This window comes from Synchiropus splendidus, chromosome 3, assembly GCF_027744825.2.
Source record: "Synchiropus splendidus isolate RoL2022-P1 chromosome 3, RoL_Sspl_1.0, whole genome shotgun sequence".
Classification (NCBI taxonomy): domain Eukaryota; kingdom Metazoa; phylum Chordata; class Actinopteri; order Syngnathiformes; family Callionymidae; genus Synchiropus; species Synchiropus splendidus.
Genome location: NC_071336.1, coordinates 10,942,934 through 10,967,187, shown reverse-complemented (window position 1 = coordinate 10,967,187; position 24,254 = coordinate 10,942,934). Strand labels below are relative to the sequence as shown.

General features: G+C 43.2%; 3 protein-coding genes across 4 annotated transcripts in view; all 3 read right to left on the bottom strand.

The window, feature by feature from the left end:
- Positions 1 to 738: 738 nt before the first annotated feature.
- Positions 739 to 2,257, bottom strand: LOC128756299 (DNA damage-inducible transcript 4-like protein). Its single transcript, XM_053860689.1, has 2 exons — positions 2,006 to 2,257; positions 739 to 1,397 (listed from the first exon to the last, which is right to left on the bottom strand). The coding sequence occupies exons 1-2, from the start codon at positions 2,079 to 2,081 to the stop codon at positions 922 to 924; spliced, it is 552 nt and encodes a 183-aa protein (XP_053716664.1). The 5' UTR covers positions 2,082 to 2,257; the 3' UTR covers positions 739 to 921.
- Positions 2,258 to 4,681: 2,424 nt separating this feature from the next.
- LOC128756052 (uncharacterized) lies at positions 4,682 to 10,227 on the bottom strand. The gene is made up of 10 exons (XM_053860199.1): positions 10,108 to 10,227; positions 9,368 to 9,412; positions 8,634 to 8,858; positions 8,459 to 8,566; positions 6,705 to 6,782; positions 6,590 to 6,634; positions 6,132 to 6,230; positions 6,033 to 6,057; positions 5,735 to 5,817; positions 4,682 to 4,999 (listed from the first exon to the last, which is right to left on the bottom strand). The coding sequence occupies exons 1-10, from the start codon at positions 10,166 to 10,168 to the stop codon at positions 4,986 to 4,988; spliced, it is 783 nt and encodes a 260-aa protein (XP_053716174.1). The 5' UTR covers positions 10,169 to 10,227; the 3' UTR covers positions 4,682 to 4,985.
- Positions 10,228 to 10,844: 617 nt separating this feature from the next.
- The window catches only part of LOC128755332 (protein phosphatase 3 catalytic subunit alpha), a 41,004-nt gene continuing 27,594 nt past the window's right edge, over positions 10,845 to 24,254 (bottom strand). The window contains exons 9-14 of one of the 2 annotated variants that reach the window (XM_053858627.1): positions 20,519 to 20,644; positions 20,374 to 20,445; positions 16,787 to 16,871; positions 16,088 to 16,185; positions 14,232 to 14,261; positions 10,845 to 12,294 (exon numbers count right to left, since the gene is read on the bottom strand). In XM_053858627.1, the coding sequence (XP_053714602.1) occupies positions 12,104 to 12,294; positions 14,232 to 14,261; positions 16,088 to 16,185; positions 16,787 to 16,871; positions 20,374 to 20,445; positions 20,519 to 20,644 (602 nt within the window). In that variant the 3' untranslated portion in view covers positions 10,845 to 12,103. The remainder of the gene's footprint in view (positions 12,295 to 14,231; positions 14,262 to 16,087; positions 16,186 to 16,786; positions 16,872 to 20,373; positions 20,446 to 20,518; positions 20,645 to 24,254) is intronic. The other variant, XM_053858628.1, reaches the window with a different exon arrangement.

The following is a 24,254-nucleotide window of genomic DNA, read 5'->3' as shown; positions in this document are numbered from 1 at the left end:
GCATAGTACTCCAGCCTGTGTATGAGGTTACACGAGTACGAGAATGCCACTCCATAATCACATTTACAGCTTTTATTAAGAATCCTCAAAGCATCATTACTAAATTGACAAGAAACTCAAAGTGTGGTTGTTCCAGTAGCAGCTTCTAATTGAGGTCGTATTTACAGATATCGTGCAAGGAAACCATCTGATCAGTGAAAGTGCAGAGTGAGTGAGACATTCCTCTCCTTGACTTTAACGAGTGTGTGCGAGTGTATTTGTCACCCGTTTGAGACAAAGTACAGTCTGACGTCAAAGTCACAAACGGGAGCACGAAAACAAGTGAGACGAACAGCGCAGTGGAGCAAACGGCCAGTGGAGGACTGACAGCATCACATGACCAGTGATGGTTATCATGACACCTCTGAATGTGGGTCAGTGTAACAACAACCTGATTCACTGGCAGATGAGTGAACTCAAACAGGTGTACGTTGACATTTTGATCTTGGCCAACAAGTAATATTTGTTTGGATGCATTTCAAATTCATGAAAAAGTCTTTTGATACACTTAACTTTCCCAAAATAGCAACACTTGGCCAAGTGGAAACGTTGACAGGGAGCTGAGTAAACAAGGACACAGTGTAATATTAAAATATTTATTGTCTACAGAATCAAGTCACTTGAACTGAACTGACTATAAAGGCACTTTTGAAATCTAATGTTATCTTAGGCAGATAGTTTAAGAAAATCAAGTGGATAAAAGACAGCGCCTGGTATTTTCATTAAAATATTGCACAAAGGAAGCATGAGTGCTTCAAGCCAGTAGAACGCGGGCCCATAAATCAGCAGCGATAAGTTTCAGCAGCTTTATTTGGGGAGGAAACTAAAGTTAAACATCAAACGCCATTTCTGATCAAAGCAGCAGAATCTGAAGCTCTTTGTTCAACACTCCACCACTGCCCCGTCGGATGGCGAGTACAGTTTCTTTTTGACTAGTCGGAAACTAGGACTCAATCTGAGGGCATGTCTGAGTTTTGGGGAGAAGCAGGTCTTTAAGAACAGAAAGTCCCCCAGACTGGGCCAACCAGTGCCATCCTGTCTGAGCACCAGGGTCAACTCAAACGTGGGCACCACGCTGGGGTCGCACACAATCCGCACAAGACGCTTGCAGGTCTCACCCTGCTCCAGGAGCACGTGCAGGACGCAGCCTCGGAGGCCGCAAGGCTCGCAGGAAGCCTGCAGCAAAACCTCACTGGAGACTCGGTGTGTGAGCTTCTCTGGGACCAGCAAGGTGGAGCAGTGCAGGGTGGTCTTCTTGCACTGGGAGAGACAGTTCTCCAACAGTTTGGCCAGTTTCACACAAGTCCATTCTTCAGAGTTGTCTGGAGTCTTCAGCGGGTCCAACCACGAGTCAGCATCTGGACGGGTGACACAAAGATGAACCAAAGCGATTCAATAGTGACAGTAGCTGTGTTCATGATTCATGAGGTCCCAGTGAGCAACACTTTGAGCTGTATTTTCACGACTTGCAGAACCCAAACCAAAGGTTCCACTGCACAGAAGTTATCTGATTATTTAAGAGAAGGACCAGGCAACTGCCCAGTGAATTAGTCAAATATATGCATCTACCGGCCGCAATTCAAATGAACCCATCCCAGGTCTGTATTTCGGATGAGGAAAGGAGGAACATGAGATTTCAAGTTGTCACATGAGTTTTAATGAGAAAACATGACGAAAATGGTGCAACTCAAACTGTCATACACGATTCTCATCCCTGCGTGGGAAACATGACAGTGGTTGAAAGCCAGTGGCACATGTGTGTGGGGCACAAAATGGAACGGATGATGCAGGATTGTGTTCTGTGGCTCCGCCACAAATCCAGGGTGAAGCGACAGGTGGACGCCATTGTATTGGGTGGTTTGGTGAAGTTTGCTTTGCACGTTACGTCGAGAGACAGTCGAATAAAAGTCAGCAACCACATCGGGTAAGCAATATGAGTGTGGAAGAGTTCTGCATCAAAACTCACCTTTGACACCACAGTTAAGGCGCGTGTCCGTCACCTGCTCAGAGCGCTTAGACTTGATGGAGCTGGTGGCCACCATGGCTGCGGATCTCCAAGCGTGAAAACGCCTGCTCACAATAACGCAACACTCTGTTCGCAGTTATATAAAAGGGGAATATCTTTCATAAATCATGCAGTTCAGCTCAACGCATACGAGCACGCATGAACTAACTCGCGTTCCTGACGAACACTGCTGAGAGAAGACGTTCGGGGGAAATTTATCCTTTTCCCTTTCCACTTGCCTGGAAGTTCACCAATGGGCGCGAGCCTGTGAACAGTACCTTGCTTGTGATTGGCTGCCTGAGGAATAACGTAACCTATGGCTGTGGAGGAGGAAGTGTCGCTGCACGGACCCACGCAGTGATGAATAATATCGAGATTATTGTCTGAAGAATTCAGCGATAACACTCCGCTGGTTCTTGAAAGTAGACGCACGTGCACGTAGTATTAGTCTGTAGATTGTACCGACACTGACAGACAAAATGTAAAACGGTTGCGTGTTTATGTACATATTTTTCCCGATGGCAATGTACAGATGCGGATCCTAATCTAAAATGATTTATTTGCATATGTGAGGTCAAAGAAGTGTTTGGGTGAATCAAAGCAGCAGTGACTCCAAACCGTGTGAAGCGGTGCTGCAGTAATTCTATCAAGTCTCAGTCACATGGTTCAGATTCTGTTACTGTCGACAAACACATGAATAATGTGCACGCATGTGTTTGTGTGGTGTGAGAGCGGGTGAGTGTGTGTGAAATCATTGGATTTACATTTTTAAATTAATGTTTCAACTGTTTTGAGGTCAGTCAGCTTTTATTTAGGATCAGTTCATTCATAGTCTTCGCAAAACAAAAACTGAATACTAGAATTGAATTGTTTTTAGGCTCTTTCTTGTTACCAAGTGAAAATGAAATATGACTCATATTCAAGGGTGTTTTCTGAATTCTTTGCTGCTGCTTACTACTACATGTATGCTACACATGACGTGATCTACCTTGTTGTTTTGTCACTGGCAGCAAACTGCTGAAGAAAAGATCCCTGCTAGACACTTCACTATTTCTACTGCACCCTTGGAACCTTTCATGTACCTCAAGACACCGAATAATGTCGTGATCAATTAGACTTCATTCGATTTTGAAACCTTTCGCGAATTACGTCTTTTGTTTCCCGTTGACCTTGAGACACCAGCATCAGCACTTTTAAGCCGCTTTGAACTTGGAGTTGTAAAAATAAAACTTGAGCCCTTCAACCTCCATTTTACATTCCAGTATAGATATTTTACCAGCTGTTTAGTGTAATGAGGTCAAAGAAAAGAAGCGCAGTTGTGAAGAGATTTTCATGAATTTTTTTTTATTTTGAATAATTCAGTTCATTTCAGGAACAGATCATAACACATCCTTAGAAATTCAGTGAGGTCTCCACATGATTGTTGGTATAGCTCAAAGGCAGGGGCAGCACTCCTCCGTACACATTTGTTAGAAGGGCTAAAGTTAGGAGAAATTCAAACCTTGCTTCAGAGACACAGATAAGCCAAATGGATTCTATGTTTCAGTTTATCCACTGCATGTTCAATTGGTCTGCAACTCGACATGCAGCCGTGTTTCACCTGGCAAGTGTGTAAATACACTTGCACTTTGTTTCTGCATGTCACTGTAAACCTCCCTCATATCCCAACGTTGATGATCATTGGCCAACATTTACAGGAACTAAAACACCTCTGATGCTTTGCCTCAATATGCCATGATGGCTTCATTTGGACAACTTAGAAACACTGAAATGTATTCAGTGCAGCCTTCCATCGCACATGGTTCAGGCAATAAGGCGGAGCCCCATGCAGCTTCAACAAGCATGTGACTAGAGGACATCAAATGAATCTGTTTCTGCATCAGTTACCACCAGTCCAGATGCTTTACATGTATCCTTTGAATTATGAGGGATATATTTCGCTCAGTTATATCTAAGATGTTAAGTTTCTGCAGTAAAACGTCAGAGAATTGAACCAACAACGCCCGCAGATCAGTTTTCAGTTTTAAAAAGTGACAAAAAACACAACATTAAGCCACCACATTAAATAAAGCAACATATTTCTCTGTGGATGTAGGTCAGGGGTCACCAACGTGGTGCCCACGTATACCAGGTAACCCACAGAGACCAAGAGCCTTTTCAAAAATATATATACTGATAACCATCTTACAATGTCTGATTTCATCTTGTTGCACAATTGTAAATTATTATGAATATTAAATGATTGCTCTCAAGTGAAGGAAAGATTTACCTGGATTTGGGAACCTTGAATGGTATCAAGACGCTTTAATAGCGCTCCACAGTGGCCCACTTTGGTACTTCATGCGTTCATGAAAACCATATTTCATAAGGCATCATATATATATATATATATATATATATATATATATATATATATATATATATATATATATATATATATATATATATATATATTGAATGGACTTATTCATGACTTGCGTTCTTGTCCTGTGTAATATTAGAAACCAGCGATGTGAACCAGCATCTTACAGCCATCCTGATTGGACTTTGGAGAGGCTCCGGCGAGGACTAAACAACGAAACACTGCCAACATAAAACAGCTATCTTAAGTCCAAAACACGTTCAACCATGGAGGCGTTCAAAGGTTTAGCTCATTTAATGTGATGTTTCAGTGCAAGACAAACAAGGACCAGATTGGAATACAAGCAACCAAGACAGTCACAAAAAAGTATCATGGAATGAAACCAGATCGGAACCCAAACAAAATGTACAATTATACTGAAATGTTATTTTTCAAAGTCAAACTCCAAAGAAAGAAAATGACAGATGTACAATAGTGTGAACGCTTGTCACACAATAAAACAGAAAGAATGTGTCATAATAAAAATAAAAACCCACAAAACCCCAAAATGTGCCCGTGGAACAGTAGACTCTGACCCAGTTATCCTGACGACGCTGAAACATGGAACACATTTTTGAGTTAGACAGAATTATCCATTGTGCAGTTTGATAAGCAGGATCAGACCTAAAACCCTGTCCCACAGAGGGATCTTAAAGAACCTCTATCTAGTGATGAGCACTGTGATGTTTTCTTTAAACACAGAGGAAGTGCTGCCATCCACCATGCCACAAAGCAGTCAGGTTCTCTCTTGTAACGCAGGAGTGGTCTGATCTTGTCTGGTGTTGGTGTCAGCTGTTACTAATTATTAACATGTGTGTAAGTTATCATGACTCTGTCAAGTCAAGCTCCTCTCTTGTCAGTAAAATGTGTTTGCATCTTATCCTCATGACATTCAGTTCTGACGCTGCTTCAAAACAGATACGAGACTAAGGGGAAATAGGAGGTTTAAGGAATGCAGCCATGGCTGGGTTTTGTCTTCCATGGCAAGATTTCCTGCCACGTTCTTTGTTCCTAAGCTGAATTCCTCAATTGTGACATCACTTCCTGCTGAGATGACATCACTCTCCCCCCTCCAGGACAAAGTGACATTTACAATCAGAGTCTAGAGTGTTTATGTCAGGAAGTCCAGAAAGGTCCCGCCCTAGAGAGTCATGAGAGAGAATCACAGGAAACTCCTTCTGCACCCACCAACAGCAGCCCACGTCCAAGACTTGGGACTTCCCGAGAGCAACGCTCAAGTCTGGAATCTCAACCGAGTAGAAAATGATGTGTAATTCATCAAATCTCACCGTTCTCCTCTGCAACTGATGTCCGCACTCCCAGCAGCATGACTCCGTCTCTGGAGGATTCTGGTCGACTTTGGAATGAAGCGCTGTCAGCGGAAGTGGCGCATTAACCATGAACTCATTACATTGAAATAACATTTCAATTCATTATATTCAGTGTAAAGTTTTAAACAATATTAATACAAAATGAAATATAAATAAAGCCAACGGGGAGGTTTTACACTCGACCACACTTTTTTAAAGCATGCTACAAGGAGGAGATATTAGTGAATTTCATTTTGAAAATTGAAATAAAACTCACTTTTCAGTTCCACAGTCGAATGTTTCTGTCAAGAGAAATGACTTTTAACCATTTGAATAGCGCCGATTCTTAATGCAAAATACGACATCAGACACCTACCCGTGTGGTCGTGAACCTTCTTGGACTTGAACTTGAAGAAAATGACACAAGCAGCAACAATGAGGACGGATGGCAACAGAATCCACAGAAGACGTTTGTCTGCAAACAGGCGGTGACAACATCAGCAGACTCAGGTGTGACGCGCTCATATGGACAGGAATCTGATGAAGACGTTGCTGCTCAGAGTCAGTGTGTTGGTAGATTGAGTGTAGGTATGTGAGAGTGAGTGTGTTTCTGTGAGAATTAAAAGTGGTGCATGAATGACTCCATGAGAAGTGTGTGTGTGTAGGAGAGGGACACGTTAGTGTTTATCTAGGTTTTAGCGGACAGCGTGTTCTTGTTTGTCTTGAATCTCTTAGCGAAGGAAAGCATGACTCCGGTCTAAGTCTTTGACCAGCAGGGTGAGTGGGTGACACTCGCAGGTGACTTAGTCTAGGAGGCCCAGCTGAGGAACTCACTGCTGCTCTTCACTGCTGGAGTGTCGGTCTCGTTCAGGGCCGTCCCTGAAAATCAGTTGAGTTGAGTCAGTATCAATGATCCGCCAGCAACAGCAGACCTCACCCAGACACACACCCGTGTTCTTGCCAGCTTCGCCCGCCTTCACTGTTGGGGTAGGTTTCCCGTGTGGGGGGGTGGACCCAGTGTTGCTGGCTGGAGACAAACACATTTCATGAACGTCATTCAAAAGAGAGTCCAACCGAGATGGGGTTTTTTTTCAGTCTGGGAAGACATCCATTAATAATCTTTTTCAACCGAGGGTGTGTCACAGCGGTCCAAATAAGGAGAGCAAGACTGTGTCCCATTTCTCACCCTAACACTAGCACTTAACACTAGCACTTGGTTCTAGCACATGACACTAGAAGTGCTACTATGAAGTAAGATGAACACAGGACACCACACGTAAAGATGATGTATCATTGGCTGCTGTGCTGTGTTCTGTTTGGAGTGAACACAGCACACAGCACACAGCATTTGGAGTGCTGGAGACGTTTTGGAAATGAAAGCTCCAACGTTTTAGCAACCTCTTGCATCGGCACTGATAATCTCACTGGGTTTGGTGAACCAACGCAGAAGAAATGGGCGGAGCCGCAGCTACCGTTTCGCCGCTATGTTGCGGTGATAGATCTGTTCATCACTGGAGCGAGAGCTGTCCTTGAAGTATTCAGAACAGTGCTTCTGTGCTTCCTGCTATCCTGAAGTTGTTTTTTATTTAAACACTTGCACTTTCATTTTGCCTCCTTCATCACAGATGTTTTGGTGATAACATCACAATGTGTAAAATGGTGCACCAGCACTTGGTGAACCAAAAAATGTTGCCAGAGAAGGAAAGTTTCTCTGTGATTCATTTCTTATTTCCATTGTTTTTTTTTGTTTGGTTTAAAGTCCCAGTCGGAATATATGTCACAGAACATTTTTAATGGTTTTAATGTGACATTGATGGGAGCTCAGTAGACATGCATTATGAGAAGGGCCCATGTGATTGACTGATGCCTCATGTATTGGGGGTCTCATCTCTGAAGGTGCGCACAAAGCAAATTCCTGGTAGTTTGTCAACGTGCTCTTGTATTGTCTGACGCCAACCAAGGTTTTTGCTCCTGCAAGCTACTCCTGGACGGCGCTGTGTGACCCAAAGAGCTGCCATCATCATGGAAACACACTTCTGAAATAGCTTCACATCTATATCTACAGATAGATCTAGATCTAGATCTAGATATATAGATAAATATAATGGATGATAAATGATGTCACTCTAATTCACAGATTGCATGATTGAGTCTTCACAATAATTCCAAACAGCATAACAAGAAAGGAAACACGAACTCAAGCATAATAAAGTCTCTGTGGCCACCTGGTGACCCCTCGTCTAAGAGTAATGCTGATCCTAAAACAAACTTTCAAGATCAGGCTGAAACCTCTAGTTTCAGGAAAGCGTCTGAGCCATGGATGAAACTTGTGAAAAATGTGATCATACATGTTACTGTCAGACCAGGAAGGAGGACCTCAGACACCTTTTGCTAGAGAAGTGTCACTGGACAAGGTCTAGGCCCGATGGTGCAATGAAAGCTTGACCTCGTCCTGTTTGAACTCTGAAGTTTCTTTTTGGCTTCAAGTCACTTTTGCCTGACAAACATTTCTGAGGAAGGAAATCCTCGATTGCATTGTTTGAATCGTGACCTTTTGACCGCCATTGCTTAGTCTGCCTGCAGGTGCAGTCTTATCCTCAGTAAGAGCAAGGAGCTGCGCCTCTGTGTTCAGCGCATTTCTCTTTATTCTGCCATACAAGATTTCATCGCTGAGCCAGTGAAGAAGAGGGACGGAGAACTTACTGTGTTTTGTGGAACTTGGTTGATCTCCGGATGTTGCCGGGGTTGTAGATGCTGGTGATGGTGCTGATGGTGGTGATGTTGCTGCTGAGGCTACAGCACTTGGCTTTGCTTTAAAAAGAACAAACCACCGTCACTCGCTCTGAGGTTCAGTCTAAACTACACATGGCCCACTCACAGGAGACGGTGATGCTGGACTTGGTGCGGGAGGTGTTGGCATATCCAGCAGGTTCGGTTGTCAGTGTTGTATGGCCTGAATGATGAGTGGGGGTCGACCTTGGTGCCCGAGTTGTTGTTGCCACTGCAGAGGCAGTTGCTGCTGCTGCGGCTGGTGTTAACGATACGTTAACAGGACGTCCTGTAACAGGAGCCAACGATGTCACCGCTGGGGCTTTTGTCACTGCTGGTGAGAAAGCAGGAGAAATAAGCACTACTAACTGTGCGCAAACATTATTTGTATATATCATTACCCTCTTTTCAAAAATAGCAACACAGGAGATATTTTCTCAAAATATTGTGTCAAATAACACTAACTGTACCTAAAACTAAAAATACATTTAAGAAAACTATATAATAACTCCAAGTAAACGTGCCAAGTAAATGCTTCATACTTGCAGCAAACGTGGTTGTTGTGTCACCACTTATAAACCCAATACCATCATAGCACACCCCAGACCACTGAGGAGGTGGTCAATTTTAGATCACAATGCATTTTCATCGTGCTTCAGATCATCTTGGATTAGCTTAAAAGATGAAGCTACCTCCATGGAAATACATGTGGAAACGTTGCAGGAGAGCGCGACTGCTGGCAATTGATGTTGGACAATTTTTCAACATTGAAATATTGTCTCAGCTGAGCGAACATGTCTTGTACATTTTGTGCTTGGCAAGCAAGGTGTGAGGCAAAAGTACCTGGAGGCGTCTCCCGCGTGGGCGTCCCATCCGGGTCAGAAGAAGCTGTGGGACACAAACTCACAGGTCTTGACTGAACACAAACGTGAAGACTACAGAAACTTAAAGTGAATCTAGATTGTGAAAGGAGCGAGTGAAGACCTCTGGAATCCAAATGTTTTGGGTATAATCTTATCATCCAAAGTAAAGGTCTCCAGGTATCTAAAACAAAAAAGCCTCTCTCCCTTCCACCCCTCTCAGGGGCTGAGGTCACAACACCCCACTGGCCGATAAGCAAGGGCCGTGGCATCAGACTGAAAATGAAGTCACTCAGCAGCACGTCACCTCACCGCACCATGGAGACAATCCAAGCCACACTGCTGTTGGACCATCACCTGTGATGAGTGGAGGGTGAGGAGGAATGTAAAAACATCAGACGGCTACTGACAGCAAGCAGCAGGTGCTGTGATTCAACAAGAAGTGTGGGGCTTCTTTCCTTATAATTCTGGCTCAGTATGTGTAAATGTAATTTTTTTTTCCATTGTTGAATAGTTGAAAATCTGAATGATGGAAAAAGCCGTCTACTGCTGTGGGACCAGCTCAGTCAACTATGTGTTTGGATCACTCCAGTTAAAAAGAGAGGCGCAGAGGAAGGAGCAGGACTTCAAAGCCTGGAAAATAACTGATGTCAATCTCCACACATCAAACAACACAGACTGATCAGACACGCCAATCTTCACACATTCAGAGGAGCTTGGTACCTGAAGAGAAGACCAGCAGTGCCGAGAGCAGGACACGGTCCAGAACCCTTGAGCTCCTCATGATGGCGACGCGTCCAGAGACTGAGTGGACCTGAGACTGGGGAGGGGAAACCTGTCTGGGCTGGAGTTTATTCTGACACTTCCTGCCATGGTTGGAGGAAACACGCGGCTTCACTTCCTGTCCAGCAGAGGGAGGATGTGAACACAACCACAGTCCACTCCTAACTTTTATTTTTTCCTGCGGGAGCCTCAAGTTTATTTTTAAATAATAAATTTGAGCTTCACTGAGGTTATCACTCAAAACAAAAATTTTCAAGCTTTTGATTCCTCTTTCTTCCAAATGAAAGTTGAGTACTCATGACTTGGCTGTTGGATTCTGAGCATCCTTACTTACTGTGCTGCCCCCTCCTCTCGCTCACAAAAATGGATGCCTATCTACAATCCGGAGTGTTGAGAGCCAAAAGTGGATCAAGGAAGGAAAAACATAAAAACAAGCAACAGGGTCACGGTCAGTGTACGTTCACGGAAAAAAAAAAAAAATGCACTTGGCGTAGGTTTAGTGAGCACACGATGACCCATCTTCTATTTTGGTGTGTGATGTGAACGAAAACACTGCTCATCAATTCTCGGTCTCGTTCGGAAGTGGACAGGCTCAGTGTGAGGAGGGACGGCTGTCTATCGCTACCTGTTCTGGCTTTGTACAATGAAGAACTTGAAGAACAAGAGGCGCAGCTCGGTTTGAAGTTGAAATTCATGCACATTTTTATTGAACAGTCATATAAAATACTTATTTTCATAGTTGCATGCGCCTCGTCTGCCAACCGTCCATTACAAAAGCAAGGCTTCATGTCTGTAGTGAATTACTCGGGCACTTAAGCAGTTCTTAAAAAAGATCAAAGAATTTTTGTGTTTAAAGTATCGAGCGAAGTATCAAACCTGTAACTGATATACAAAGATGGTGGTGGTGGTGGTGATGATGATGATGATGATGTCACTTCCTGTGGCACATTGACTATGACAGAGCAGAACCCAGTGAGCGGTTAATTTGACACCGACAGATAATCATGCACACGTCACCACACAACGACCCAAACATGCTTATCGGACTGTTCCTCATCCGTCTTGGGACTTAAATGCTTCCGTTACAAAAGAAGGCATCAACATCGTGGAGTTGGTTAAAGTTCGCAGGTTTTCCAGTAAATGTTCACTAAAGCGCAGTAAAGTTCAAAACAGCCTTCAGATGTTTCTAGTTCCATTCTGTGATTTTTAGAAAACATGCATAGGCAGACACTTTTATTCTTTTTATACAATATAGCCTCTCTATATTTACTTTGTTCGCAATACTTAAAAAGAGAAAATGAACACTCAGTTCCAGCCACGATACACCCGACCCGCCCGCCCCCACCCTTCCAAAAGACACAAATAATAAACATGTTTGCAGATGATAAATTGATAAATTCCAGTTATTGAAGCTCAAGAAAAAAAGGTTTCATTACCAAGTTTCGCCATTTTACAGAAATCAGGTCAAAGCACAAAACCAAAAGAACCTGAGGTAAGCAGAATATGTACAAACCATAAACGTTCCATTTTTGGCATTTTTAACACAACATTTTTAAGACTGCCTAATTAAACTCAAAGCCATTTTTCATAAGAAAACAATAAGTATCAATAAATAGTCTGCATTCAGTTTTTACACCTCAAAAATGTTTTCTTGTGTTCTGTCCTTTTCTTAGTGCTGTGTTCTTGTAAACGTACGAGAGTTAGTAAGAAGCTAAATGTGGTGTAAGGAAGCCGGAAAACAAACGTTAAGATCTCTCGCTCTCGGACGCCCGCGTGCGACGGTCGAACTGCGGGAACAGAGCAGGTATGATGCTGAACTAAGGTTTTGAAGGCAGGTGAAACTCTTCGCCCCTTCAGGCTCCTCCTCCTCTACGATGGCAGCCGGCCATGATGAGGCAGGGGGCGGGGCTGGGATGTCGCAAACTCCTGCCCCACTTTACTGGACGCTGGTGCCGCCTTTGGCATCGGTGCCGTTGGTCTCGGTGGACAGTGCCTTGTTCAGGGAGTTGAGGCTGGCGTTGGACGGCAGCGTGTCTCGTCGAGGCGGCATCCTCTCGTTGATGCGGTCCAGACCCTTGGCCTCTTCAAAGCTCGTGATCTTGTGCTGCGGCGAGAAGCCTTTGATCGCTGTCGATGTCAGAACACAGGTGAAAGACCGGCATCAGAACCACACCTCAGCCAATGATGATGAGAGCTTGTTTGAAGAAATAATCAGACATTTTGGGAACAACTCAGAGTTTAGGAAATGTCAGATCTTGATACTAAGGCGCTACACCCCATGGTGTTTAGCACTGTAGCTTGTAATAGCAGTAGTACTCCACGTCTGAATACCGACAAAACGCTCCGACGTGCAGCCCGGAAGCTTTGAGTCGGCCTTTCATTTGCCGAGCAGAATTCAACAGTGGTTTTCCCAAAATGTGATGTCATTCCATAAATTTTGCATCAACAGGAAGCTAATAACAAATACTATGTACTCGTCACATAGAAAATCTCAGAAAAGCTTTTCCGATTTTTGTTGAACATGAAGAAAAGGCAAATAAAATGATGAAAACTTTGAGGATGAAATGACGTCAATCATCATTTTATCAGTTTCAACATGATTGTTCGGGATCGTGTATCTAAAAAGGGCTCGCAGGTTCGGGTGTCCACAGGTCGACTGTACACAGTATCTTCTATCCTAAAAAAAAAAATAAAAATAAAAAATAAAAAAAACTGCCCGTGGGCAGAAATGATTCTGAGTCATGTGACCTGAAGACTCCAAAACCAGGAACCCACCAACACACGGCAGGTTCGATAGAATTAATGGTCACGGGGGAGGGGCAGGGGGAGAAAACAGACAAGAGGACAACCACTTCCACAGGAGGAGACGCAGCTCACGTGTACCAGACAGACAGGTGCGACTTGGTGCTCGGGGGGAGGTTTTCGCAACATCATCAACTTTCTCGCCTGCAGACTGTTATTGACTGTTATTATGCTGGTACTTCAGAAGAGCTACCACTAGAGGGCCTTGAGTACTTGGAGACTACTTGCTGCAACATTGACCAGAAGTGCTGGTGAGTCACATACAACACAGTAAACAATGGTGTGTGTTTTACATACATGAGTATTGTTTAGAGGAAAGTATGAACTAACAATTGAATGCTGCGTTGGCAGGTGCAGGAATGATCATCTATGCTGGAAAAAAACATTGCTACCGTGGTCCAGCAAAGTCAAGGGCTTGATGGGCGTTAGTGCTGCTGCAGCACAGGTTGGGGAGGTTATTGGCGGTTGACAGGAAGAACACAACACAGCAGGGGAACAAAGGAGAGAAGCAGAGACACCACAGCGCCCCTACAGGGCAGGAGAGGAAGTAAATAGCAGCGACACACCACTATTTAACTGCAGTTGAGGTTGTTCTTGCGCCACAGTTGATGAAAAGACAGTAATTTGAAGTGAGGTCAATTGCTGGCCGATAAGATTCACAGAACAGCAACAACAAAACACAACTGCTGTCACTGTTTGAAAGACGAAACCCACAAGTTTCATAGCTGGACCTCATAAGGGGAGACAGGCTGGCATCAGTGTTGCTTTCCTAATAGAGGAATTACAGCTATTGAACTTAAGATTAAAAAGCACAATAAATATGTAACATGGATTCTAAAGCCTCTCAATCTTGTGAATGCAGAGCAGGCGAAAATTCAATTTAAATGGATGGCCACTACTGACATGATGACATCGGTAGATAAGTGTGTCCATGAGTCGTCAAACAAAAAATTGTCAAAATTATGAATAATAAGTCACTTCCTAGTAGCACAGATTTAACGTGCACTATATGAATTCCTGATAAAATGAGGACGTGAATTGAGTCGCCGCCACTCTCCCCACACCCACTCAGGTCCGGTCAATGAAAGCAGTTCCTCTTTCAAACTTGAGTGACTTTCTCTACAGACGTACGACTGGCTCGGTTAATTCTACGTCACAGTGTGTTAGCCCAAATACACTCTACCAGACACCAGCGAGATGGATGAAAACCCAGCACTCTGTTGCCATGGTTACAACAGGAGAGGGCGACCACACCCATTTACCTTCGTCAGCCTCAATAGCCTCAATAGTAGCTGAAGAGAAGAGGAGGAGGAAGAGGAGGAGGAAGAGGAGGAAGAAGAGGAGGAGGAGGGTTGCAAACCAGTGAGAGAAGTGAGAAGACGTTTCATTTGTCCAGAACAAAGACAGAAGACATGGTTAATGACGAGGACACACAGGTGTTAGCCCGGTTTGGGGGAGTAGGAGGAGAAAAGGAGGGGAGCAAATCTCTGAGATCCAACCTGACGCATCTCCTGAACCTCTGAGGACCTATTAGAACAGTCTGTTTATGACAAGAACTGGAAGCCTAGGCGCTTACGTTCTTTTACTCTTTGAAAATATTTTTTGGACGTTAAAGCAACATACAACTCTGCTGTTTCTCTGCTGTGTGGTTTTTCTCTCAGCACACAGCTACATACTTAAGCTTTACTCGGCCCTGGACTTCAGTAGTACAGGTCTGCTGCTTCAAAACCTCCACCTGGTGTCTTCATCTATTGACTGTCAGTCTCTGATACATTTGTCCCATTGACATTTTAATCAGACCTGGCAGAGTCAAGTCATTAACTCGAGTTGCATGAGCGGTTTAGCAGATTGTTCATGAACTGTTATGTCAGGAGATGGACAATCAGAGAAGAAGAAAGATGAACGACAGCTTAGCTCTGGGACATCAAAACCTTGTTTGGATCCACATCTGGATCCACATCTTTTTAAATCACAACACCCATGGCCATTAACCGTCACCACGGCAACCACTTACCAACTGTCACCGTTTTGTTTTTTCTGCAGAAGGTTAACGGATATAAACACATGATAAATGTGGAGGAAAAGGAAGCGAATGTGATGAAGATGAGCAACAGAACGTATGTGTGTAGAAGCACCACACTACTGGGATCTGATGATGTATCCAGCAGAAATATGAGAACAAGGCCACATCATCTTGGCTCTAAGACCAGAGCACATTGGAGTTCTGAACTTCAAATATGTGATGGTGCTTATCACATGACAACACTGCTATTGGAATCCAAGCACAAAATCATGGTGACTAGCTTCACACTGAGAACGCTGCTATGCTAACATGTACTTCATGCGCACCGCACACTTCATTTATAACAGTAGCCAAGCGAAACATGGTTTCTGTTAAAATGAATAGTGATATCTGAGCTTTAAAAAAATATCCTGATTGATGTTGTGTATGGATGAGAAAAGTTCTCAGATTTCTGCTTCATTTTGTGACGCCACAGTCAGACGACAGTAAAATGTTAAAAGACTCCTCCTGGCAAAACCTATGGAACTGAGATTCCCTGCGATGAACTGTCGTCTGAACCCACAAAATGAGAGGAACTACAATCTGGGTGACAGAGAATACTTGCACATGGATTCTACCTGCAGTTTCTAGAGGAAAGAGAGAGAAAAGAAAGAATCAAAGCAGAACAGCAAGACGAAAGCTGGGAGACACCCACACAAACATCTGCCAAACTTTGATTAGCAGTTGCAAAACTACTATGTTGCCAGACTGTTTTAACTGAAAAGAACTTTGATTCAAGATGATATAGAGACAGCTAGTTTTTATCATATAGCTGCTTTAATTCTACCGCTTCTAAAGCTGCTTCTGTTAACACTGCCTTACACTCAATGCTTAAACCATCAGAACTTCTTTAACCAGCTCTGCTGCTTCACTTAAAGTTATTAGCAGCAAATATAACCAATCGACATGATCAAAACTCAACTTTTAAGATGAAAAGGGAATTTCATATTAAAGTAAAACACCAGAGTTTGTGAAGCCAAGATGCATGATAATTATTTGTTTTTGGGACATTCCAAAAAAAAGAAAAAAGTGCCTGCAAGTGTGTGTGTTTCTTACCGTTCTGCAGCTTCTCTTTTCCACCAGACAGAACTCCGCTAGGTAACATGCCAGTGGGTGTGAGACCCTTTAGAGTCAGGACACTCTCACTCTCCTCTCTGACACACAAATACAAACCCACAAATGAATAATGGCAATAGACGTTTTCACAGAGTTCGAAATTTTAAATTAAAACATTAAACAAAGGTTTGCAATACTTTGCTTGAAAACATCTAAAAAAATAGCTAAAATCCTGTACAAAATTTTGCATTAAAAACAATATTAAGAGTAGAAATAAGTAGAAATAACATCAGCAACAACAATAATAATAATAATAATCAAAAAATTTAAATGCAATGTTGAATATAAATAAATAGAATAACGGAAGAAAAATGCTGTGAATTTAAAGTATAAAATGTGGGGAAAAAAACAATCTACTGCTCACATGCATAACTCAGTCATAATAGATACATTTACATTTAATGTTAAAAATAGAGGTTAATACAAAACATTCTCCTTAATAAGAAGGTTGACATCATGTTCACCTGCTATATGTGTAACATATTAATGTGGTATTCATCACAAATACTGTGTAAAAAAAGAAAAATACTGTCTAATTAAACATATTGGGGAGAAATCAGAAATGAAAAGAATGGGGGGAACCTGGGGGAAATAGAGGTCTGCTCTAAAGTGATATTATCGTGAGGAGCGTGGACTCACCTGAGGACGGAGAAGACTCGAGCCATCTTACCAATAGCGCGGATCTTGTTACGGATCACCTCCTTTCGAGCTGAAGCAGTGGCACCTGTGGGGTCAAAGGTCAGAGAGTCAAACCTGGTTCTAGGAGGGAGCACTCTAATGTTCTGTCAGCCAAATGTCTGGGTTTCCAAAGACCGAACTGTTGCTGATCATGATGCAAACACACTGAAGTTTCATCCAAAAAAACCCCCACAGCAACCCAGAGTCCACGTTCACATGCGTCAGTTTTACACCCAAAATCGATCCTTCTCAAAAATAAAGCCTTTTCTAGGATTCCTGTTGACGATGTGTGATGAGGGGGCGTGGAAATGAAGGGATGCGATTGAAAATGTGGGAAAAAGGAAAGAACTACACAAAAGAAATCTTATTTATTACATTCACTGGAGTGACCGGAATGTTTTAACATGATCCAGGTTCCAGCTCAGGACCTTCCTGAGCCCAACATGATAAACCCACTCATCTTATTTCCGTCACTTAAGGCTTCTGTTACTGAAGTGAAGTGAAACTCGACCACACTGATCCTAATCTGACAGGAAGTCGTGTATTCAAATGTGGATAATTTATCACGAAACGTCTAGAGAACAGGATACTTAACATTCCTGTGATAAATATTTTGAGCTAAATGTGACTTGCTCAGTCTCTCCATGAAGTGAGTGTGCATGTAGGATCGGTGCGCTTCATGGAGTTAACAGTGAGGTTAGTCTTCAAGCGACGGACAAACGTCTACCTGCCATCACTCCAGTGTGTCTGGTGTTTGTACCTTTTTTTGGGGGATATATTAGCTGTCCTTCTCATGAAACACCCCCAGAGGAGAAGACAAGAAAAAGGACAGACAGATCAGTGGATGGGCTGCAGAGTGAAAGGTGGCAGGCGGCGAAATAAGAAGCGAGAATGAAAAAGAGAACACAAAATACTCTGGAAAACATAGAAAAGAGAAATTAGAATGAGGAAAGTGAAGCAGGTGATGACATCACAGCGTGCAGAGTGTGTGTGTAACAGAGCGAGGGAGAGAGAGAAAAAGAAATTAAAATCTGTGAAACCATGGCAACAACAGCAGATAAAGGCAGGATTATCAGAGATTAGCAAACACAGAAAATGAAATCATGGAAGAAGAGATAAACATTGAGTTAAGAAGAGTAAATGGAACGAGACAGAAATGCACAAGTGATGACAAGTTTTTTTTTTCCCTCCAGAAAACAGACTGACTAGACGTAGTACTGTTTCTGAATCGGACGGCTTCCCGCAAATTTTCAAAATGCGCTGTCCTCCTAGCAGGAGGAGACTAACGCACCTGGAGAAATGTATGTTTTAAAATGACAACAAAATACTGAGCTCATATGTATTGCGGTTTATCTCCATGTTGTTCCAAACTGGGATTAAAAGTAGGGAAATCCTGATGCTCCACCCTGTCAGTAAACATAACACAGAGGCGACGGAAGCAGCTGTGAGATCACTTCCTGTTTAGCAGCAGGACATTGATGGTAAGCGGGTAGGAGAGGTTTACTGCTGATAAGCTGAGAATCAAAGACACCAGACGTGGCTGCTTCAACATGATGCCACAGAGTTCATCGAAGATAACCTTCTCCATAAAGATTGAAGCTGGTCTTGAATTATACTCACAGGGATACATTTCCCTGGGGGGGTCAAACTAGTGACCCAGCCCAGGGCAGACAGAATTCTATTCATGATAGAGATGTGTTCACTGTTACCAACAATCCCCGAGGGGGGTTTTACACCAGGGACTCTGTCTTGAGATAAATTCTGCTCGGCTCAAAAGTCCAGCCTGGACCGCCTCCTGTGAAGCGCTCTGCAAGGAGTGAGATTCTTCCCTCAGGCGACTCTGAGCGCTGGAAGCCGGAAACAACCTACCTCACACCAAATATGTTTTCTTGGAGGAGTTGAGGTTTTTAATCGCTCTCTGGATGGACAACGTTGTTCAAAAACCACTTCACAAACTCCCAAAACACCAAGAGTTTAACCCGCAGCTGTGGGAATTTGTTGACAAAGAACAGAAATCATTGAACACTGAAGTAGTCCAGGACTCCCCGTGTTTGGGTGCGTTGGGTGAAGACTGTCCGTAGTATGCTTCATGTTTCTTGAAAAATAAACATGAAGGCACACTATCAGGTTTCCTTTTGGCTGTGAAACGCAACTGACCTCAGGCTGACAATGACTCGTGTTTGGAACTGACAGAGAAATAGGGTGAGCAGATGATGTTCGCTCATGATGTGTTCGGGCTCGCTGACTGACTGATGACCACATCGTGGGTCACAAATGAGCTATTTCTCTGAGGTGCGAGGCAGGACCGCAGGGGGCCACCAGAGGAAAAGTTGCACTGTGCAAAAGCCCTTTAAACATTGTGTACCTTAACAGTACAATTCCAAAATTTGCCTACAAAGGGAGGGTTGCTTCAATTTTTCCTCTCCAACGATGTCAGTGATGAGCGCCGGTTCAGCTGTACAATGAGCAGCATCAAACTAAAATACGAAATCAATTACAATATGCAGGTGGGTGTGCATTGTCAGCAGTTTTTAGATTTGTAGATGTAAATATTAAGTTGCAAGAATCATATCAGTTGAGCTCCTCTGTGAAATTAGCCAAAGCCACTAGTTGTAAAAAGCAAACCTGTTCCAGCCGACTCTGAAATGTACATGACTTTAAATTCCTATCATTGAATATCTTTGCGCTGAATTAATTCACACTGTTCTTTTTTCCATTTGATTTTGGCCATTAATAAGTATTACAAAATTCAGTGTTAAAAAAAAATCAATGCTGCAAAAACTGAGGACAGTGTTGGAAAAGGTTACATCAGAGTTATTGTACTAAAGTTTGGAGGCATAGCTAGTGGGGACAGACACGGATGGCTTTGACTCAGAGAGATGAGACACAACAACATTGTAGAGTTGATGTCGGAAAAAAAAACAGCAGCAACTTCAACCATTCAACCCAAGAGTTGACAGCCTGTGGTCGTGTTGATGGCAAGGAACAACAAGAGTAGCAGTTTTGCTGTCAACCAGAGAGATGCAGTATTACCAAGGATTCATAGCGCAATGTGCATCTTTCACTGTCCTCCTTCCCAGTCTCACAAATGCCTCACATTACTGGAGAACTGCCCATCATCTCATTGGTTGATTGTTACAAAAAAAATACTGTGTAAAAAAAGCATCCATGAATTGAAGGAATAACGTTCAAACTCAAGGGACAGACTTGCTTGTTCATTGAGAGTTGACAAAATTCTCTTTTAACTGTTCAATGATTAAAATAATAAAACTACATGAATATATTTTCTTCAAGTGCCTGAGTTGCTTCAATGCAAAAAGATTCAATGACAGAAATTCGACACCATATGAGGTCATGTGTGGCATTGTAATGCAGCTAAACCATATTGATAAAGTGTAACAATAGATAAAATATCCCTCCACCTCTAAAATCTGATTAAATCTACTTGATGTGCCATCAGATTGGAGTCACGCATAGACGTGACCCGATTATGTTTGAGAGTGTGTGTCCATCCAGTGGACAGTTGGTGAACTGCGTGCTTTTCTCACCGTCCAGCTCTTCATCAGTGGTCAGCTCGTCGTTGGAGCAGATGCTCAGAACATTGACCAGCATCTCTGTCACTGCAGAGGAAGAGAAGGCAATGAGAATATTTCAGACTCAGGAGCCAGTCAATGTTTTATCATACAGCCTCACCTTTCTCTCCCACAAAGGGAAGGGACCAGGTGAACACATCCATGAAATTGGGCAGCCAGTATGGATGAGGCGAGCAGTTGAACTGTCGAATGTTCATCACGTTGTTCTCATATTTCAGCACCGCCGCTGCAGAGTAGAGGAGAAACTTAAGCTTAAAACCCATTTAAATGTTGCAAAACAGAACTCAAACATCCAATAAGGTTGAACTATATTCTCTAATAATACCTTTAAAATACTACCAATCAGGACAATAACTCGATAGCTGGAAAGAGCAGTTCAATGTTCAACTTTTATGAGCGGCCAAAGAATATTGAACAGATACCGGCAAAGATTAAAATAACTCCACATTTACTTAATTGGTAATCCCAAATCGCCCATTTAAAAACAAAACACCAATACCAAACATGCAAACTGACTTCAGCAAGAAGGCAATTCCACTCGCTTTCATGGAAGAGAAGAAGAACAGCTATTTTTCACCAGATTTTAATCGGATGTTTTCATTCCTGACCATACATGAGGACAATCACAGCACCTCACCGCTGAAATCATGTGCTTCATCTTGTTCTAGTCTGTGTTGATGACTCAGTAAAATCATGTGTTCAACACTCCAATAACAAATGTATCCAGGCTGGATTTAGAACCTCGGCCCCTCGCAGACACCCGGCAGACCTGATGAAACCGAAAACCCTGGCTCGTCACTGGGGGCATGAGAGGGAGGCAGGGGGACTTTCCTGCCCCCAGTCCCGCAAAGTTGAAAATAGAAATCATCAAACCTGGAATCCCGATCAGGTCAGAGTGCGCATGTTTGGCGGTGTGCATGTGTGTGTGTGTGGATGCAAACATGCAAGTATTTGTGTCAGCTTAATAAATCAGTGTGTATATGAAGAAGTGTGTCAGTCTGGGTGAGCTGCATATTTGTAAAAGAGCATGTGTGTCTTAGCAATTCTGTTTGTGAATAGCACTAGAAGAATATGTCTGTAGTGTCTCAAAGAGCATCTGAAGTTGCCTGATTGTGATTAAAATCCTTGAGTCTGTTGTTATATGTAATACATATGTCGCACTGTGAAGTGGCCATTTCTTTTCTTCACAATCAGTAAATAAAAGACATTAAAATATAGGAAGGCTACATGTGGCAGTCTGTGTGTGGGCAGTGGCAACAGAAACATTAAAGTGCACAACATTAGCGAGGTGATTGAGAGCAGCTCCGGTGGGTGGGTGGGTTAGTGGGGGGGTGGGGTAATAGATGGACGGTCGGCGGGTGAGTGGGTTGGATGGCAGGAAGGGGGGTGGTAAATGGTTCAGTGGGCGAGCCAGCAGGACGGTGATAGATCGGAGGGTGGGTGGGTTTGACTGGTGTAGGAGAGGGTCAGTCGCTACTTGGTTTCATTTTAAAGAAACAAAACACTGTTGCTCCACTCAGTGGACTCACACAGTCCTCCAACAGCTGTGTGAGTACCGGCCACAAGGTGTCAGACCTGTACGAATGCTGAACAGTGAGGCTTGCTGCCAAGGTAACAGAAACTGAGGAGGCAGCCCTGGCTCATTGATTATTCATGAAAGGAGTGCCTGAGACTGGTTTCCATGGTAACAAGGATGGTAACACCAGCATGAAATAAGGGTGATTCCCCACAGCACGCCCCTCATCCTCTTCATCCTCATGAACGGTGAAAGTGCTGACTCGTGCCATTAAGTTCTGCTGTGCCACTGACGCCAGTGAGTCAAGGGTCAGAGGTCATATACGCTACGTGATTGACAGCTGGGTCAAAATGAACGCAGTTTCTGCTTATGGCACGGGCTTACTTATATTTGTGTGTCTCTTTGTCAGTATGGGCAGATGAACAGTGAGCTGTTTTGGACTTTTAGGCGCTGAAGTGGTGCTGAATTCCAATTTATAGAGACTTGTCAGGTAAAACATTTCTTCTGTTTGGCAAGACGTTCCATTCGCAACAAAGAACCACCTGTAACAATACCTGAGGCTACGTTTGTGAAGGACTGCGTGCAGAATGTCGATGGAAATATGGGATTTGTCTGCGAGTACAGCCGTGTACGTATGCGTGTGTGTGATCCTTGCATTTCATAATGTCTTTGTTTCCGTGGCAACAAGAGGAGGAGGATACCATCAGTACCAGGCATGCATGCTTATATACAAACTGTAGTTCATGTTAAATACTCCCCCTTGTGCATCCCAAATGGTAAAAAAAAACAGTGCGTGTCCATTCTGATTACACTGACTCAGACTTTGTTGGCTTTTTCTCTCTCGTCATGTCTCACTCTCTCTCACTGGGTCATGTGGGCGACGCCTTGCAGGTGATTGATGGCCCCTGCTGATGCTGCCCTCCTCCCTCCTCGATTTATGTGCCCAGCAGACCAACCATCAATCACGGAGTGCTCTCAGTGGTCTCCGACGCGACGCCCTGGAGCTCAGGCATTCGTCGCACAAACTTCGATTTTGACTCCGCCCACATGACTGATGGCAAGGCTAGCAACACAACTTGAACAAACACCATACAAGGACCTTTTTATCCCTCACTGACGTTACATCAGAAAGGACTATCACTATAAAGTGCAGGATGGGGGGGTACTTGCAGACTTCTAGTCTAGACGTTCTAGCCCAGAGTCTAGATTACCATAAACCAAGAATTATACTTTTGTTCTATAATGCTTTCCCCGTTTCAGGAGTGATCTACAGTGTTTGGAAGACGAAACATTGTCACAATGTAATGAAAAGGCCGTTTCTGCTCAGTAATTATCAGATAATTAGTTTGAAATTCACCAGAAAACAAATGCGCAATTGTGGGCGCCATGTTTTCTTTTGGGGGTGAAATTTCACAGTTATCCACATCTCGCAAGTCACAAGACTCCCATTTGATTGGTCAATATGGCATGGAAGAGTGCTGTCAATGGTGGGGTGACTGACGCGGAGCAAGCTCCTGGACCCACCTCCACCACGCCATACAGAGTCTCCAGAAAAAAACTGTCTCAAAATCCTTGCTAAAAGCCTCATGGTTTCGTGTAACTGTGCGGATGCTTGTCTCTGTGTGACATCCATTATGTTGTGTGTTACTGTCACCCTGTTAATTCAGTTCATGTTTAATGTATGTAGATTAATGTAGATTAAAAGGAGACATTTTATACTTAATCTTGGTGTCACCATGAATATTCAACGGACTGGAATCAGCCATTTTAGTGCCCATTGCTGCTCTTTCCTGTGAGGTGGCCAAATTAGTAAACCTAATATAAAGTCACAGATATTAACATTACCAAAGTGTGAAGCAGTGCCACACTATAGATATGTGAGGTTTGGTAAGAATAGAAAGACAAAAAGTCATCATGCATAATGTTTAGTGATTGACAGGGCAGAGGTGAGGTTTCTTCCATACAAGAAGCAGACTATATAATGCTATGGTTGTCAGAGGAATGTGCGCAACCGTTTACAAGATGCAGGCTGTACGGTCTGTAATTAGCAGGATGTAGGCGAGAGTTAATAGGATGAGGGCTTTGGGATGCAGGACTTCAGGACACAGGCAACAGGATATAAGGCATAGATGAGCACAATGTAGGAAACCGTTGACACTACATAAAATAAAGACTGGGATGCAGAGTCTTGCACCGTCCAGTGTCAAAATGTAATCTTTATCAGGCTTGATCAAATCCTCCATGAAACAGGAATTTGTTTTTTTTCTTCTCTCGGGTGAGTGATGCATTCATGCTTTTAGCGCAGCACCACAAATCCCAC

Coding starts and splice junctions, on each gene's coding strand:
- LOC128756052 (XM_053860199.1), bottom strand. CDS start 10,168: ATGAGGAGCTCAAGGGTTCTGGACCGTGTCCTGCTCTCGGCACTGCTG. Junction 8,859..9,367: donor CACGCGGGAGACGCCTCCAG/GTACTTTTGCCT, acceptor CTTTCTCACCAG/CAGTGACAAAAGCCCCAGCG. Junction 6,058..6,131: donor GAAGGTTCACGACCACACGG/GTAGGTGTCTGA, acceptor TTCTCTTGACAG/AAACATTCGACTGTGGAACT.
- LOC128756299 (XM_053860689.1), bottom strand. CDS start 2,081: ATGGTGGCCACCAGCTCCATCAAGTCTAAGCGCTCTGAGCAGGTGACG. Junction 1,398..2,005: donor CCTTAACTGTGGTGTCAAAG/GTGAGTTTTGAT, acceptor TCACCCGTCCAG/ATGCTGACTCGTGGTTGGAC.